Genomic DNA, 17,553 nt, shown 5'->3' on the forward strand with positions numbered 1-17,553 from the left:
TGTATTCCCTCACCAAGTTAGCATTTTTTGAGGTGAGGATGCTAAAAATCTCTTAGCAATTTCAAAATATGCAATACATTAACTGTAGTCACCAAGTGGAGCATTAAAACTTACTCCTCCTGCCCAACTGAAACTTCATATCCTTGGATCATATCCCCATTACCCCCCTCTCCCCTGAGCCTCTGGTAACTACTTTTCTGTTCTCTGTTTCTGTGAGAATGACTTTTAGATTCCACGTATAATTGATATCATACAGTATTTGACTTCCTGTGCTTGGTTTATTTCACTGAGCATAGTATCTTTCAGTTCCATTCATAGTGTCTCAAATGACATAACTTCCTTCTTTTTTAAGGTTCTGTCATATTCCATTGTGTATGTATAACACATTTTCCTGATTCATTAATCTCTTTATGGAAACTTAGGGTTGCTTGGCTATCGTGAATAATGCTGAAATGAACATGGGAGTGCAGATATCTCTGATGTACTGATTTCAGTTCCTTTGGATATGTACTCTGAAGTGGGATTGCCAATTCTATTTTTAGTGTTTTTGAGGAAACTTACATGGTTTTCTAAAATGACTGTATGAATTTACATTCCTACCAATAGTGTGCAAGAGTTCCCTTTTTTCCACATCTTCTCCAACACTTATCATTTGTCTTTTTTGATAATAGCCATTCTAACAGGTGTAGGTTGATATCTCATTTTGGTTTTAATTTGAATTTCCCTTATGATTTGAGAAGCTGAGCATTTTTTTCCTATATCTGCTGGCCATTTGTATCTTTCCTTTTGAGAAATGACTTCAGATTCTTTGCCCGTTTTAAAAATGGAGTTGTTTTCTTGCTGTTATTTGAGTACCTTATATATTTTGAATATTGGCCCCTTATCAGAGGCATCGTTTGCAGTTATTTTCTCCCAGTCCTCAGGTTGACTCTACACTCTGTTCATTATTTCCTTTGTTGTGCAGAAGCATTTTAGTTTGACGCAATCCTATGTGGCTATTTTTGCTTTCCTTGCCGGTGCTTTTGCAGTCTTATCCAAGAAATCATTGCCCAGATCAATATTGCGCATCTTTTTGCAGAGAGAGGATTACAAGTTTCCTGATTCCCCATTAATCTCTCCAAACACGAAACTCTTCAGTAGGGGAGTAGCATTACAAAGAAGACATCACTATAATTTATCTTTTACAAATGAAAGGTGCAGAGACCTTTTCTTGCCAATTTGTGGACCTCTTACTTCGTTTTTCTTTCATTCTTTCTTCCCTTCTTTCCGGTGTTGGTAAGGTTTTGGCCTGCTGTACACCAGATACTTTTTGATACTTGAGATGTGTAAGTAAAACAAAGACTCCTATCCTTGTGGATAATCATGTGAATGATGTGGGATAATCTTCTGCCTTAAAGCAGGAGAATAACTGGCTTTTTTGGGCAGTAGCAAGGAGGAGCAGAGAGTGATAGCAGATAAGGTCAGGCAGTTAATAATTGGAGGTAGGATAGAGTGAGAGCAGATTTCTGTAGGTCATTGTAGGGTCTATTTGGAGTGGATGGAATGCCTCTAGAGGATGATGACTAGTAGAATGACATGATTTAAATTATGTTTTACATGAATTTAGGAAACTGTGTAAGTACAAGATGTATAATTTTATGAAGGCTATTCACTGGTATGTCTATGGATTTATGAACTTATTATATTAAACTTACAGTAACTTCAGAAGTTCAATAAAAACAGAGTGTGTTAATCTTAGCAGCATATCTGCTGATGTAAATTTGAAAAGCAGTCTACAATAGAAAAGTGGCCTACAACATCTTTTATGACCTTGCCCCAGCTGGATTTCTGGTTTTGTCTCACATCACTCTTCAGGCTATTTTTGTTTGTTTTGCTCCAGCCCTATTGGCCCTTCTTTCTCCAGTTCCTGGAAAGGTCTATTCCTTTTCCTTCCTCAGGGCCTTTGCACACGCTGTTTCCTATGCTTTGTATACACCTCTGCCCCCCTCATCTTGACCTGTGCCTAATTAACTCCTAGTCATCCTTCACAACTGGGCATTTCAGGTTGCATCTCAATGGTGTTCTTAATTTCTTCCTGCAGATCTGAATTTCCATCTGACATAGTTTCTCTTTAATTTTAATAATTTTATTTAGCATTGTGATAAAGATCTCCCAAGAAGTTCCTTAGTTTTTGTCTGTCTAAAAATGTTATCTTGCCTTCATTTTTTGAAGTATATGTTTGCTGATTAAGAATTACAGGTTGATAGCTTTACCTTTCAGCACTTTAAAGATGCCATTCCATTATCTTCTGGCTTCCACTGTTTTATAAGAAGTCCGCTATAATTCTCACTGTTGTTCCTCTGAATATAATGTGTCTTCTTTGTTGTTCAAAGATTTTCAGTATGTGTTTGGATTTTATTGGTTTGATGGTGGTAAACCTAGACGTGTTTTGTTCATTGAACACTTTTATGGGTTGGTTTTTATTTTTAATCAGTTTTGGAAAATTTCTAGCCAAGATCTTCTTTTTAAATACTTTATTTTCCCCATTCTTCCTCTCTTCTCCTTTGGGGATTCTAATTACATGTATGTTCAACTTTTAAAAAATACTATCTCACAGATTTTTGACACTGTTCCTTTTTTTCCCATTTTTTTTCCTCTCTATTCCTCCCTTTGGATATTTTCTCTTACCATGTCTAGGAGTTGACGGATGCTTTATTCTGATGCATGCAGTCTGCTATCATCACTATCTGGTAAATTCCATCCCTTCCTTCCTTCCTCCCACCTTCCCTCCCTCCCTCTCTCTCTTCTTCCCTCTCTTCCTCCCTTCTTGCCTGCCTTCCCTCCTTCCCTACTTCCCTCTCTCCTTCCCTTTCTTTCTTTGTTCCTTCTTAGAATTTCCATTTTTTCCCTAGAGCCTACATTTTTCTGTTGAAATTTCCTACCTCTTCATCTCACTAATATTTTTCTATACATTTTAAAATCTAATTATTGTAGTTATTTTAAAGTCTGTCTTCTAATGCCAACATCTACATTTTCTGGGAATTTAACTCCATTGACTGTTTTTTTCTCTTAATAATGGGTCATATTTTCCTGCTGCTTTGCATGTCTCATAGCTTTTTATTTTATGCAAGACAATTTCTGTAAAAGAATGATAAAGGTTGAACTAGATAATCATTTTTGCTTCAATTTCCCTAAAAAGGGAACATCTTCTTTTATGTCAAGCACCTAGTAAGAGAGACTGAGAATTTGGATCCCATATGAAGCCCTGCCAAGCAAGGCAGTAGTATAGTTTTAATTTGTTTTAGTTTACTTCCAGTTTCAAATGAACTACAGCGATCTCTTTTTTCTTTTCTTTTTTTTTAACATTTTTTTTTTATTATACTTTAAGTTCTAGGGTACATGTGCACAACGTGCAGGTTTGTTACATATGTATACTTGTGCCATGTTGGTGTGCTGCACCCATCAACTCGTCAGCACCCATCAACTCGTCATTTACATCAGGTATAACTCCCAATGCCATCCCTCCCCACTATCCGCTCCCCATAATAGGCTCCGGTGTGTGATGTTCCCCTTCCAGAGTCCAAGTGATCTCATTGATCAATTCCCATCTGTGAGTGAGAACATCTGGTGTTTGGTTTTCTGTTCTTGCGATAGTTTGCTGAGAATGTTGGTTTCCAGCTGCATCCATGTCCCTACAAAGAACACGAACTCATCCTTTTTTATGGCTGCTTATTATTCCATGGTGTATATGTGCCACATTTTCTTAATCCAGTCTGTCACTGATGGACATTTGGGTTGGTTCCAAGTCTTTGCTATTGTGAATAGTGCCGCAGTAAACATACGTGTGCATGTGTCTTTATAGCAGCATGATTTATAATCCTTTGGGTATATACCCAGTAATGGGATGGCTGGGTCATATGGTATTTCTAGTTCTAGATCCTTGAGGAATCACCATACTGTTTTCCACAATGGTTGAACCAGTTTACAATCCCACCTCCATCTCCAACTTTCCAGGTGCTCAACTCAGGGGACGATTCCTTTGATCTCACCACTCTAAACTGGGAAGGGGTTAGTTTTCAGCTTTTTAGTTAATTTTAATCCATCTCCAGATTCAGCCATGGCAAGGCCCTGGAACCTAAGTGCTGTGTGAGATTGTGATCTCACTGGGTTCTGACTCTCCCCAACTCCTTTATCTGCCAGATTCATATGTGTGTATGTCTATGTGTGTCCCAGGTTGAGGGAGGGGTGGCTGTCACAACAAATACTCATTTTTGTGTTTGTACCTTTTTCAGATTCTTGTTTATGTTGTTAGAATTTGTTTGGTTCCAGCAAAGACTCTCTGCCTATGGCAGATCCGTACTTAAATTATGCAATTGTTCCCAGGTGTGACAGTAGGGCCAACAGCTGTTCTATATCTTCACTTGGGCTATGTCTAGTTCCACTGTAAATCTTGTACTAAAAAGGCAGTACAAGAAAGTCCATTTTTCTCTACTGTTTTTTCTCCAGCTTTTTATTTTGAACAAATTGAAACTTACAGAAATGCTCTAGATTCACTTTCATTTACCAGTTTTAATATTTTGACACATTTGCTGTCTCTGTTATACAAACACTGACACAGACATTTTTCTAATCCATTTGAAAATGAGCTGCAGATATGATATCTCACCCCTAAATACTTCAGAATATGTTGCCTAAAAGCAAGACATTCTCCTACATAATCATAATACTGTTATCATACTTGAGAAATTTAACACCAATAATTATACAATAATATCTTAATACAGCCCATATTCTCATTTTCATAGTTTATTCCCATAAATTCTTTGATGCTTTTATTTTGGATCCAGAATCTGATTAAGGATCGTACATTGCATTTAGTTGTTATTTTACTTAGAAAAGTTTATCTCAAACGGTTTCTCTTTTTTTTTCATGGCATTAACATTTTTGAGGAGTCTCATTATTTTGTAGAGGTCTGACGATTTGGATTTGTCTGATTGTTTCCTCATTAATAGATTCAGATTAGACTTTTATTTTATTTTATTTTGAGACAGGGTCTCACTCTGTTGCCCATACTGGAGTGCAGTGGCACAGTTTTGGCTCACTGTAGTCTCTGCCTGCCAGGTTCAAGCGATTCTCATGCCCTCAGCCTCCCGAGTAGCTGGGATTACAGGTGTGTGCCACCTCACCTGGCTAATTTTTATACTTTTATTAGAGACAGGGTTTCGCCATGTTGACCAGGCTGGTCTTGAACTCCTGACCTCAAGTAATCTGCCTGCCTCGGCCTCCCAAAGTGTTGGGATTACAGGCGTGAGCCACCACACCCAGCCAGATTAGACATTTTAATGAAGAATGTGGCACATATGATGTGTCCTTTTCTTTGCATTACCTCTGGAGGCATGCAAAACGAATTTGTCCCATTATTGAATTTACTAAGTTAAATCACATGGTTAAGGTGGTATTTGTCATATGTCTCTATTATAAAAATGCCCTTTTTCCTTTTAATTAATAGCTGAAATGTGGGATGATACTTTGAGACACCTGAGTATCCTCTTCTCCCATAACATTTACCAACTGATTATGCATCCACTGATGATCCTTGCCTGAATTAGTTATTACATTAGCCATTGCAAATTGTAATTTTCTAATTCTGCCATTTCATCTACATTTAATGGTGTTCTATAAAGATAAATCCCTTCGCCTGCCATTTTCTTTTATTATATATGCATAGGATTTTTTTTTTATTCAATGTTTTATAATCATCGCAATTCTTTTTGATGCTCCCATTGTCACAAATTTGTCTGGTAGTAGTCTCCCCACCTTTTAATGATATATAATTTTCATACATTTACATTTGCATATTTTAATTGTTCAGTGGATCTTTGCATATGTATACAATCTTGTATCCAGGAACTAGATCAATGTATAGACTATTTCCAGCCCCCAAGCAGGCTCACCTCTGTTCCTGTCCAATCTGTATCCCTCCCCATCCTTCAAAACAGGTAGCCACTCTTCTGTCTCTATCAATATTGATTAGTTTTGCCTATTTGGAAGTTTCATATGAGTGGAGTCATACTTTCTTATGCCTGACGTCTTTCTCTCAACAGATGTCTGTGATATGTATCCACATTGTTTTCCAAAGTGCTTGTACCAGTTTTCACTCCCATTGGCAATGTATAAGAATTCCAATTTCTTCTGTCAATACATCCGTGTCAGTGCTTGGCATTGGCAGTCCTCTTAATTACAGTCATTCGGATGAGTGAAATGGTACCTTATAGTTGGTTTAGTTTGCGTTTTCCTGATGAGTAATGATATTGAGCACCTTTTAATATGGCTTATCATATTTAGATATTCTCTTTTGTTTAATACCTAAGTCTTTACCCATTAAAAAATACTTGGGTTATTTTATTCATATATGGGAACTCTTTGTCTGCAAGTATATATATGTTCTGCAAGTCGCTTCTCACCACTTATGACCTGTCTTTACATCTTTTTGGGTTTTGTGATTTTTATCTTTGTGTACATGATCTTTTGAGGGTTTGTTGATGAAGAAGTTCTTAATTTTCGTGAAGTTCCATTTATCAATCTCTTATGTTTAGTCCTTTTTGTGTCTGATTAAAAAAATCTTTGCCTACTGTAGGTCATAAAGATTTTCTCATATTTTCTTTTAGAAGCTTGAAGAAAATATAAGGGAAAACCTTGGTGTAGCTTTCACATTTTGGTTTGTAATCTGTCTAGAATCTTGTATACAGTATGAAAGAGGTTCCAGATTCCTTCCTCCCTTACCCCACCCCAAATAGGATGCCCAGTTAACTTAGTACATTTTTGTTAAAAAGAAAATTTTTCCCTGCTGAATTGTAGTGGGCTTTGTGTCATAAATAAAATGACTATATAGTTTTGGATTTATTTTTACACCTCAATTGTGTGCTATTAGTCTGTTTATCTTCAAGCCAGTATCACACTGCCTTAAATATTGTAGCTTTATAAGTTTAATATCTGATAGTGAAGATCTCCAACCTTGTTCTTCAACAAGCCATAGCTATTCCAGGTCCTTTGTGTTTCCATACAAATTTTAGAATCAGTTTGTCACTACTCCCCTCTCTTTCAACACATATACAACCTGCTGGTTAATCTCTAGATTAATTTAGAATGAACATTCCTGAATATACTAAATCTTCCAATCCATAAACATAGGTTTATATTCGTCTCCTTTAATTCCTTTCAGCAATGTTTTATGTTTTGCACATATTTTATTAATCTCTAGATATTTTATGATTTTGGCACTATTTTCTGCCCTTTTAATATATCTCATTGATGGCTGAACACTTCCTTTCAAATACAAAAAGGTTCCAGAAACAAATTATTCTGTAATACACACAAAATTGTTTCAGAGTTACTGCACTAATGTCATTACCAATAACAAACCTGCCAAGTATGGTTCAGTATTTCTCTAGTTATTTTTCTCCTGTGAGTATATTCTACTAAGGAGGTGTAGTCAGAGTATAAAAGTTAAACAATTCAGAAGCAACCTGAATTGTTTTTATTTCTCCATGTTGTATTATCATTTTGATAGTGCAATTTGAATCTTTTGTTTCTGTTTCTCCTTATATTGCCTTTATATCTTGGCTAATGCTTTCATTTTGTAGTCAGAATTTTGGTTATGTTGATAATCTTGAGCAGTGTAGTTTATAACTGCATGATAAAGGTGGTAGAGGTGACATTGATAACATCTTGCCAGATATATTTTCTATTTTAGATGAGTAAGCAATGGTCAAGTTCGAGTCTTTGCAACAATGGATGGAGACATGGAGGTGTACTCACTGGTTTTTCAACAAAGTTGACTGCTTTCATAGAGGTTTTTTGTAAATTTAGGATAGGATATAATGATATCTTAGATTTTCAGAGACAAAAAGATCAATGTTTTCTGTCATACAACCAGCTGAAATTCTTTATAAAGATAGTACAGTTTAAAATAGCATTTACATATCACTGACACATTAAACTCTGTGTGAGCCAAAATTGTACTGTAAGTTCAGATTGAAATATGTAACTGGTTAATCGAGCAGCTTATCCGTACGGGCTGTGCATAATCTGAAAATCTGAAGTCTGAAATACTCCAAAAGTCTTAAAACTTTTTGAATGCCAACATGACTCTCAAAGGAAATTCTCATTGGAGCATTTCAGATTTTGGATTTTTTTTTTTTTTTTTTGGATTAGAGATGCTCAACCAGTAATTAAAATGCAAATATTCCTAAATTTGAAAAACTGAAATCCAACCAACACTTCTGGTCACAGCATTTTGGATAAGAAATACTCAACCTATGTATGGTACAAAAATAGACCAAAACTCCAAGAAAGCAACCTGGTTTACTTATTATCAAGATACAGCGCCCTGAGATCCTCAAAGCCTACTCCAAACTAAAAGTCTTCCTAGATAATAGGACTGCCCTAAGTAGCATCAAACAGAAGATGTTCAAGCCATGTCTCTTAAACCTAGCATTTTTGTGGTTCTATGTGGATAGCAGAATTAGCAGGATTCTTAACAACTATAACATTCTCTGAAGAGAGGTAGCATAACCTTCATAGTGCCAGCAATCTTTTAAGGAAGCACTCATATAGTGTTTGAAGCATTATTATAGTTAACATTAAGCAATATAAAGCAATAGTATAGTCAATAAAGAAAAGCAGCAGTCAGAGGTAGGTAATTTGTTTTAAACCTAAACATTATAGTAGCAAGTTAGGATTGATCCAGCAAATAGTAACTCTAGTAAAAACTCTTGGAATAAATCTTAAACATGATCTGTTTGATACTAATACTAACCACAATTTGTGACTCACTAGTCAGTTGTTCTTCTATTTATTTTGAAGTTATGAAGATAAATCAATTAGATTATGCTGTATTTCCAATATTGTAAGTTAATAGATTGAAAATAGAGATTGAAAAATTAAGCTGTTTTTGAGATTCCTTAGTTATTGATTCTTGAGTGAATGATTAAAAATTATTACGCAGAAAATAAAAGCCTGTTGTTAATATCTACACAGTATTATGTTGCAATATAATCAGTGTTATGAAATGTGTGCTAAAAATTATATACTAGATGATTGCAGTTTATGCAATTAAGATTTTTATTGAATTTATTTTCACAGTAAGTGAATTTCTTGTACTTAAAGATAACATACATTTGTATAACCCTTTTTTGAAGCAGTTCACATGTATATTTCCTTTAAATCTCAAATTTCAAAATAATGCCTTTAAAAAGCATTGACATTTTAAACTGTCACACTATTTTTATTTTACATTTAAAATTAGAGAGAAAGAAAAAATATTTACTTGTTGAAACATAAGGCATGACTAAATCAAATCTCTTCACTATTTTCAAAGTATATGAGGTCATCTGGAATGGCAATTATGTTTGTACCAGATCCAGTAAAGCACGTTGTGTTACTAGAGAAACAATAGAAAGCACTTTCATGGACATTTGATTTCATGCACTCAGAATTTTGGAGGGAGAAGACCTTGCCCTTCATTACAGTCCTGTAATTGGGTTTTCTTGTCCCTACTTTCAGAGGATGTAATTCAGTTTTGGTGAACTGAGTGACTTCAGCTATTAAATGAAACAAATTCCTGAGAGATGATAATGTCATTGAATGTGGGTAACAAATGTGGGGGAAACGTCTGTATGAAGAAAATTCTCAAATTGCACATTGCATAGTTTGAATACTTGCTTGTTTGAATACTTGTTTTTGTACAGAGACTGATGGCTTTACAAATTTTGATCATACAGGCATACTTCAGAGATATGCAGGTTTAGGACCAGACTGGGGCAATAAAGTGAATACCATAATAAATCAAGTCATGCAAACTTTTTGGTTTTCCAGTGCATATAAAAGTTATGTTTACACTGTACTGTAGTCTGTTAAGTGTGAAATAGCATTATGTCTAAAAAACAATGTACATACCATAATTTAAAAATAAGTTGCTAATTCCAGCACTTTGGGAGGCTGAGGCAGGCAGATCGCCTGAGGTCAGGAGTTCAAGACCAGCCTGGTCAACATGGTAAAACCCTTTCTGTATTAAAAATACAAAAAAAAATTAGCCGAGTGTGGTGCCCGTAGTCCCAGCTACTCAGGAGGCTGAGGCAGGAGAATTGCTTGAACCCCGGAGGCGGAGGCTGCAGTGAGCTGAAATTGCACAACTGCACTCCAGCCTGGGCGGCAGAATGAAACTCCGTCCCAAAACAAATGAACAAACAAACTGCCAATGATCATCTGAACCTTCAGCAAGTTGTTCAAATGGAGGGTCTTGCCTTGATGTTGACGGCTGCTGACAGAGGGGTTGCTGAGGATTGGGATAGCTGTGGCAATTTCTTAAAATAAGATAACAATGAAATTTGCTGTGTTGATTGATTCTTTCTTTCACGAAAGAGTCCTCTGTAGCATGTGATGCTGTTTGATAGCATTTTACCCACGGTAGAACTTTCAAAATTGGAGTCAGTCCTCTCAAACCCTGCCACTGCTTTCGCAACTAAGTTTATGTCATATTCTAAGTCCTTTGTTGTAATTTCAACAATGTTTACAGTATCTTCACCAGTAGTAGATCCCATTTCAAGAAATTTCAAGAAACCACTCTTCTTTGCTCATTTAAGAAGCAACTCCTTATCCTTTAAGTTTTACCCCTATTACAGCAGTTCAGTCACATCTTCAGGCTCCACTTCTAGTTATCTTGCCATTTCTACCACATCTGCAGTTACCTCCTCCACTGAAGTCTTGAGCCCATCTAAGTCTCCCATGAGGGTTGAAATAAACTTCTTCCAAAGTCCTATTAATGATGATATTTTGACCTCCTCCCGTGAATCAGAATGATTTTCATGGTATCTGAAATAGTTAATCCATTCCGGATTTAAATTTCATGTTCCCAGACTCATCAGAGGAATCACTATGGCGACTAGAGCCTTATGAAACATATCTCTTAAATAATAAGACCTGAAAGTTGAAATGACTCCTTGCTTCATGGGCTGCAGAACAGATGCTGTGTTAGCAGGCATGAAACCAACATTAATCACTTCATCCGTCTCCACCCAAGCACTTGTGTAACCAAGTGCATTGTGAATGAGCAATAATATTTTGAAAAGAATCTTTTTTTTGAGCAGTAGGTCTCAAGAATGGGCTTAAAATATCCAGTCAATCATGCTAAAACAGATGTGCTGTCATCTAGGCTTGTTGCTCCATTTGTAGATCACGTGCAAAGTAGATTTAGTGTAATTCTTAAGGGTTCTAGGATTTTTAGAATGGTGAATGAATATTGGCTTCAAGTTAGTCACTGGTTGTGTTAGGTCCTAACAAGAGAGTCAACCTGACCTTTGATGTTTTGAAGCCAGCCACTGACTCCTCTCTGACTAGGAAAGTCCTAGATGACATTTTCTTCCAATAGAAGGCTTTTTCATCTGCACTGAAAATCTGTTGTTTAGTGCAGGCACCTGCCTCAGTTATGTTAGCTAGATCTTCTGGATAACTTGCAGCTTCTGCATCAGCATTGCTGTTTTACCTTGTACTTTTATCTTATGGAGATGGCTTCTTTCCTGAAACCTCATGAACCAACCTTTGCTAGTTCTGTAGCTTCCTCACCTCTCTCAGCCTTCATAGAATTGAAGAGAGTTAGGGTTTTGTTCTGGATTAGGCTTTGACTTAAGGAAATGTGGCTGGTTTGATCTTCCATCCAGAACATTAAAACTGTCTGCATATCATCTATAAGGTTGTTTTACTTTTAATTTCCTTCAATAATTTTTCTTTTGCATTCCAGACTGTTAGGCATAAGAGGCCTAGCTTTTGGCCTCTCTCAGATTTTGACGTGCCTTCTTCACTAAGTTCAATCCTTTCTAGCCTTTGACTTAAAGTGAGAGATGAACAACTCTTTCTATTAATTGAACACATAGAGGCCCTTTTAGGCTTATTAGTTTTCCTAATTTTAATATTATTGTGTCTCAGGGAATTTGGAGGCCTGTTGGGAGGGAGAGAAAGTGGAGAGTGGCTGATCGGTGGAGCAGTTAGAACACACACATTTATCCATTAAGTTTGCCATCTTATTGGGCATGGTTCAAGGCACCTAAAGCAATTACAATTGTAATATCAGAGATTACTGATCACAGATCACCATAGCAGATATAGTAATAATGAAAAAGGTTGAAATATTGTGAAAATTACCAAAACGTGACACAGAGATGTGAAGTGACCACATGCTTCGGAAAAATGGCACTGATAGACTTGCTTGATGCGGGGTTGCCACAAACCTTCAATTTGTAACAGACGTTATCTGCGAAGCATAGTAAAGGGCAATGAAACGCAGTTTGCCTATGTATCTTACTGTCAATCATACTGAACTCTCCAGTTAATCTAATAAACAGCTTTAAAAAATTGCATTCTAGTAACAACATTATACATTATCAGCAGACCTTTTCAATCTTTTCAGCATTCCCTTGTGGGAGTAGTTCATTCATAAATAGATATGTATGTCAGTTTCATAAAGGATGGTGAGCTTGGTAGAAAAGAGTAAACTGGCTCAGTCTTTTTATAGCAGTACTAGAAATATTCAGTAGTCTGAGGTAGAGCTAAAATATAGGAAACACTTATTTCTGACATGGTCTTTGTCATTCTGTGGAGTCTTAGATACCCCTGCTTGCATTGAAAGACATCATTATTTTAGTGTGACTTAATATCAGATTGCTTGTATTTAATTCTATGCTGTTTTCTGATGATGGAAAGATGAACTTACTAATATGTTTAGTATATATACAGAAAAATGACGTTATTACAACTGTGATAGTACATTGCTTAATTATGTCCAAAGTGAGCTTTTCAGAAAGGTTTTTGCTTAACAATTTTAGGACTTTTGTTACTTAATTTGATTCTACCACCTACTTTTAAATATTTTGCAACCAAGGGGAGCTTAGGCAAAAAAGTAAAACCAAAAATGGAATATTCCTTTGTAGCAGCACTGTGAATGAAAATACTAAAATTGATGACTACAAAGAGTTCTCAAGTACTGGTTATGGATAGTTTTGCTGAAATTCATGGGAAAGAAGACAAACAATAGATAAATAATCAACTCAAAATATTCTAAAATTTGGCAGAACATTTTCTTGCTGGTACTTTCCTCCCTTTTAAGATGTAGTTGCATCTTTTTTGGTATTTTCTTGTTGACAATTCATGATACTAATGCTTTACATGATCTTAAGCCACATGTTTCTCTGTCAGTAATGTTTCTCACATGCTAGTTTTGCTGTTTATGGAATAAAGTCCAGTAGTTTGTTTTACAACATGCCATTTAAATTGTGTTCAAAATAATTTTATTTTATTTATAAATAGCAATTTTTCCTTGGAATGTCTATCTTAGTAAATTTAGCAAGTGTACTATACTATGAATTTTTTTTTTTCAGTGTACCCGTGTAATGTGGACACCACCTCTCCGTGAAAGCTTCTCATATCCGTTTCTTGTTCTTCAAATGTTGCTAGTGACTCATATTCTCAGGTAACTTTGACTTAACCTTATTTCTTTTTGCATTAAATAATTTAAACTAGAATTTCTTGATCTTCCATAATAAAGTCAACATAATAAAATAACCAATATGATGCTGTTGTTAGTAAAAATATTTTAAGAGTATAACTTAAAAATAGTACCAAAACCATTTCCTCTATCAGCCTTCTATTCCTCTTCCTTTTTCTTTGTGGTCCACAGTGACTGCTTGAGAAGGAACACATTTGCTTTCACTTCTCCTGTCGTTTCCACTTTCTCAAGTCTTCTTCTGTTACCAGTATAACCTCCTGAAAATGAGCAGAAAGAACGTAAAGGCTGGTCTTGTTATAGTGTATCCTGTAAGATACAATCCTTTGGGGCAAAGTGTAATTCACAGAATTCACACTTCTCTCCCTTTCTGCTGACAAATATTGAGCTGCCTTGCTTCAGAGGGTAAAAATGAAACCAAATGGGGGCTATGGAAAAATGGAACAAAGCATGATAAAAATCTGAAGATGACTCAGACCGATAACTCCCTTCAGTGATCCTCCGAATTCGGAAGAACTTTGTTGAAGTCTGTTATGCCAAACGCTTTGGGCAATCTATATTTCCCTCTGAATGTTACAGCAAGCATAGAACCATCACATGGCTTTTAGTCTCCTACATAGTAGTGTCTTTAGACAGACCTTTCATAGAACATGGGATGGGTAATGTTTTTAAAGTCTGTGTAGCTCTAGCTGTCTCCTAAACTCCTCTTTAATAGGGTTTAAAGCTTCTTTAGCACCTTCAAATAAGGTGAACCTCTATGAATTCATAACCTTTAACTGTGCCCTGTTGGTTCTGAGGCACATTGAGCAACGGTCCCTTCTCAAACATCTCTGTAAGAAGTGTTGTGCTGTAAGAGTCTTTGATTCACCACCACAGATGCTGTTTTTCCACATTCACATTCTTGACCATGGCTTTTTTCTCCAGTGTAGTGCAGACAGCAGACTGCCCATCAGTCTCTAGTTCCTTCCTGCTTTTCTACCTCTGCTCCTGTCTTAAATCCAGCGAAGGCAAACCTTTGATTCTTCTTTCACTCACTGATCCGATCTGTCCCTGAGTAGCTGTGTGGATGCTGCTCCGGGGACTGAGCGCTGCTTCCTTTAGTCCATCTGCACCATGGAAGGTAGTGTTAGTTTCCTGTTGCTGTGTAGCCAGTCACCACATACTGGGATCTACTGTCTTGGAGTTCTCTAGCTCCGAAGTTTTACAATCAGGGTATTGGAGGTGCTACACTCTTCCGGAGGGCGCAGAGTGGGAGGGGAGAGAATCAATTTTCTTGCCTTTTCTAGCTTCTAGAGGCTGCCTGCATTTCTTGGGAGACCACCTGCATTTCTTGGGAGACCACCTGCATTTCTTGGCTTGTGGCTCCTTCATCTTCAAAACCAGCAATGGTGGATTGGGTCCTTCTTTGTCAGTTCACTCCAGCCTTCTCTTCAGCCTGTCTTCCACTTTTGAGTACCCTGTGGTTACATTGGGCCCACCTGGATAATCCAGGATATATTCCCTACTGTCAGGCCAGGTGATTAGTCATCTTCATTCCGTCTGCAGCCCTAGTTCCCCTTTGCCATGCAACATGACATGTTCACAGGTTCCAGGGATTAGGGCACAGATATTTTTGGAGGCCATTATTCTGCCTTCCTGGATGGGGCCTCTCCAGTTGCTGTTTCCTGCCTTTAAGAGCTGCCTTCTGTTGGTTTCTTCTCTGTTTTTGGCTCCAGGTCCTTCTGTGACAAGCTTTTTATGTTTTCTTTAGTCTCTTATCATTGTCTTTTTCAGCTTTACCTACCTCTTCATACCTGTCTTTACTTTTTGCTGAAAAGTTTTAGAGAAATTTCCTTTCTTCAGAACCTTCTTCATTGTCTCTGTTTATATTCTGGTTGACATTTCCCTTCTCATATTCCTGGCCATCTGAAGCTGAATCAGATGCTGCTTTCATCACTCCGGCTTCAGATCCGTCCCATCTTGATCTTCCTTGCCATCTTCATTGGCAGCTTCTGATTGCGACGGCTTTCCTGGTTATGCTCCTTAGTTGGTGTGGCTCCCTGCTTGCTTGGTGTGGCTGTGACTGCTTGCTTGGAAGTGTGGGCTTTCATTTTGCTTTCTTGGACACTGCAGTCTTTTTTCTGAAGGATAGCAACCTTCTCTCTATTGGCCATCTTCATCTTCTGATATTTCATCCTTCTTACTGACATTGTCTCCTTTGGAAGAGCAGCCATTTCCTTTAGTTCTTGGTTTCTACCTGTAGTTGACATATTGTGACATGAGAGGGAGGTGGTGGGTGGTGATGGCTTGGGGGAGCCAAGAAGAAGCTGAGCAGTGTTGATGCAGGCTGCAGTGCTGAGGATACTGTTATCAAACTGGAAAGGAGACTATTCCTTAATGCTAGGAATCATGTATAAATAAGGTTAGAGGTATATTTTAACAAATTGGTTTTGTCCGGTTTTGCATTTTAAGCATTTTTAGAAATTCAGTTTATATAATCACCTAATACTAGCACAGCTTAGCTTTTTCTTGATTGTTCTTAGCTTTTTTTTTTTTTTTTTTAAATTATCCTTGGCAATATTTATGTTTCCATTTCTGTTGTCTTGGGTCAGAGCTATTTTGATCACCAATTGGATTTTCTTTGTTTTCTGTTCATTCCTATCTCCCCATAGTGCATTCTTTACCCAGCTGCCAGATTGGTACTAAATTCTGTTCAGAAATCTTAATGTCTCTTGTTACCCATAAAATGAAAATCAAATTTGGTATTCAAAAGCAGTAGAGAAAAGCTTTATTTTAGACAGTGGCTTTCAAACTTTTGGACTATGATCTATGAGAAATAAGAAATAAGTTTTACACTGTGGCTTAGAATACACATACATGTATGCACACAACTGAAAAGTGTCACAGAATAGAACCGCTCGTACGTAGGATATAGTCATATATATTCCGTTTCACTCTGCTGATCTCCATTTTTAAATGCTAAATTTTATTCCATAAGTTGACTTCATAGCTCATTAAAAGGTTATCTGGAGTTTAAAAGTACTTTTGTTGCATTAAAATAGCAGAGAGGGATGTCCTTTGGGGAAGGGATACTTCCAGAAGTGAAGAAAGGCGTTTCGTAATGGTGCTCTATGCTCCAGGTAGGTTTGTCTAACCAGGATGTCTTTACTGTATCCAAGCTGCCTACACTCCATCACCTCAGTATATTAACATGCACACTCCGCTTCTGTGAAGATGGACACGTGTGGGGCTTTGCGTTGGCTTGCAGATTTAGAGGATAAAGTCATCTAAAATCTAAAATCTCCTAAAATCTCCTAAATTACAAGTCAGTACCATAGTGAGATCTCTGAAGATTGCTTCAGAATGGCCCCCATATCTTTTCCTCCACTTAACTTTTCTGTGTTCTCCTACCTGTGCCAGACCCAACTTTTTATCTCACAAGCGTACAAAATCTCTCTCAGCCGCTTAGCTCTTATTCTACATTCTTGCACTAGTTGTCTGTGTAATACTTAGCACTTAAAATACACTGCTGTCATCTTTTCACAGGCATCTCCTGCCTTTCTAACCAATGAATCTGTTGAATCAGTATTTTTAAATATTCAGACATGGATTCACCAAAATATAATTTGAAAAAAATGTGCATGAATATAGTGACCCAGCCACCCTCCTTCTGTCTGTGTTATTGTTAGCAATAATGGGTATTTACCTTTCAAAGAAAATTGTTGTAATTGAGTATCAGAAGGTATAATTTCTAACCCATTGGTTCATTTTATGTTTAGGTTGTGTTATAACCAGATCATATATATTTAGAGATTCTAATTTGCAGCAGTTTGGAGCCATGCTAGACTATTTTGTGTTTAAACTTACTAATACTTAATTTTATCTTTTCAAGGGCTACAAAACTTTATAAAGGAAGCTTGATTGCACTCTGCATTTCCAATGTGTTTTTCATGCTTCCTTGGCAGTTTGCCCAATTTGTACTTCTTACTCAGGTGAGCTGATTATATTTTAAGTTGTTTTAAGCTTAGCATGTTTGACTG

The 17,553-nt window shown here is 36.8% G+C and overlaps 1 protein-coding gene across 2 annotated transcripts in view; it reads left to right on the forward strand.

Annotated features, from left to right (window-relative positions):
* Positions 1–17,553, forward strand: part of DPY19L1 (dpy-19 like C-mannosyltransferase 1) — a 108,887-nt gene that overhangs the window by 50,674 nt on the left and 40,660 nt on the right. For both annotated transcript variants that reach the window (XM_065542139.2, XM_065542141.2), the window contains exons 8-9: positions 13,410–13,501; positions 17,406–17,505. In XM_065542139.2, the coding sequence (XP_065398211.1) occupies positions 13,410–13,501; positions 17,406–17,505 (192 nt within the window). The remainder of the gene's footprint in view (positions 1–13,409; positions 13,502–17,405; positions 17,506–17,553) is intronic.

This window comes from Macaca fascicularis, chromosome 3, assembly GCF_037993035.2.
Source record: "Macaca fascicularis isolate 582-1 chromosome 3, T2T-MFA8v1.1".
Taxonomy (NCBI): Eukaryota; Metazoa; Chordata; class Mammalia; order Primates; family Cercopithecidae; genus Macaca; species Macaca fascicularis.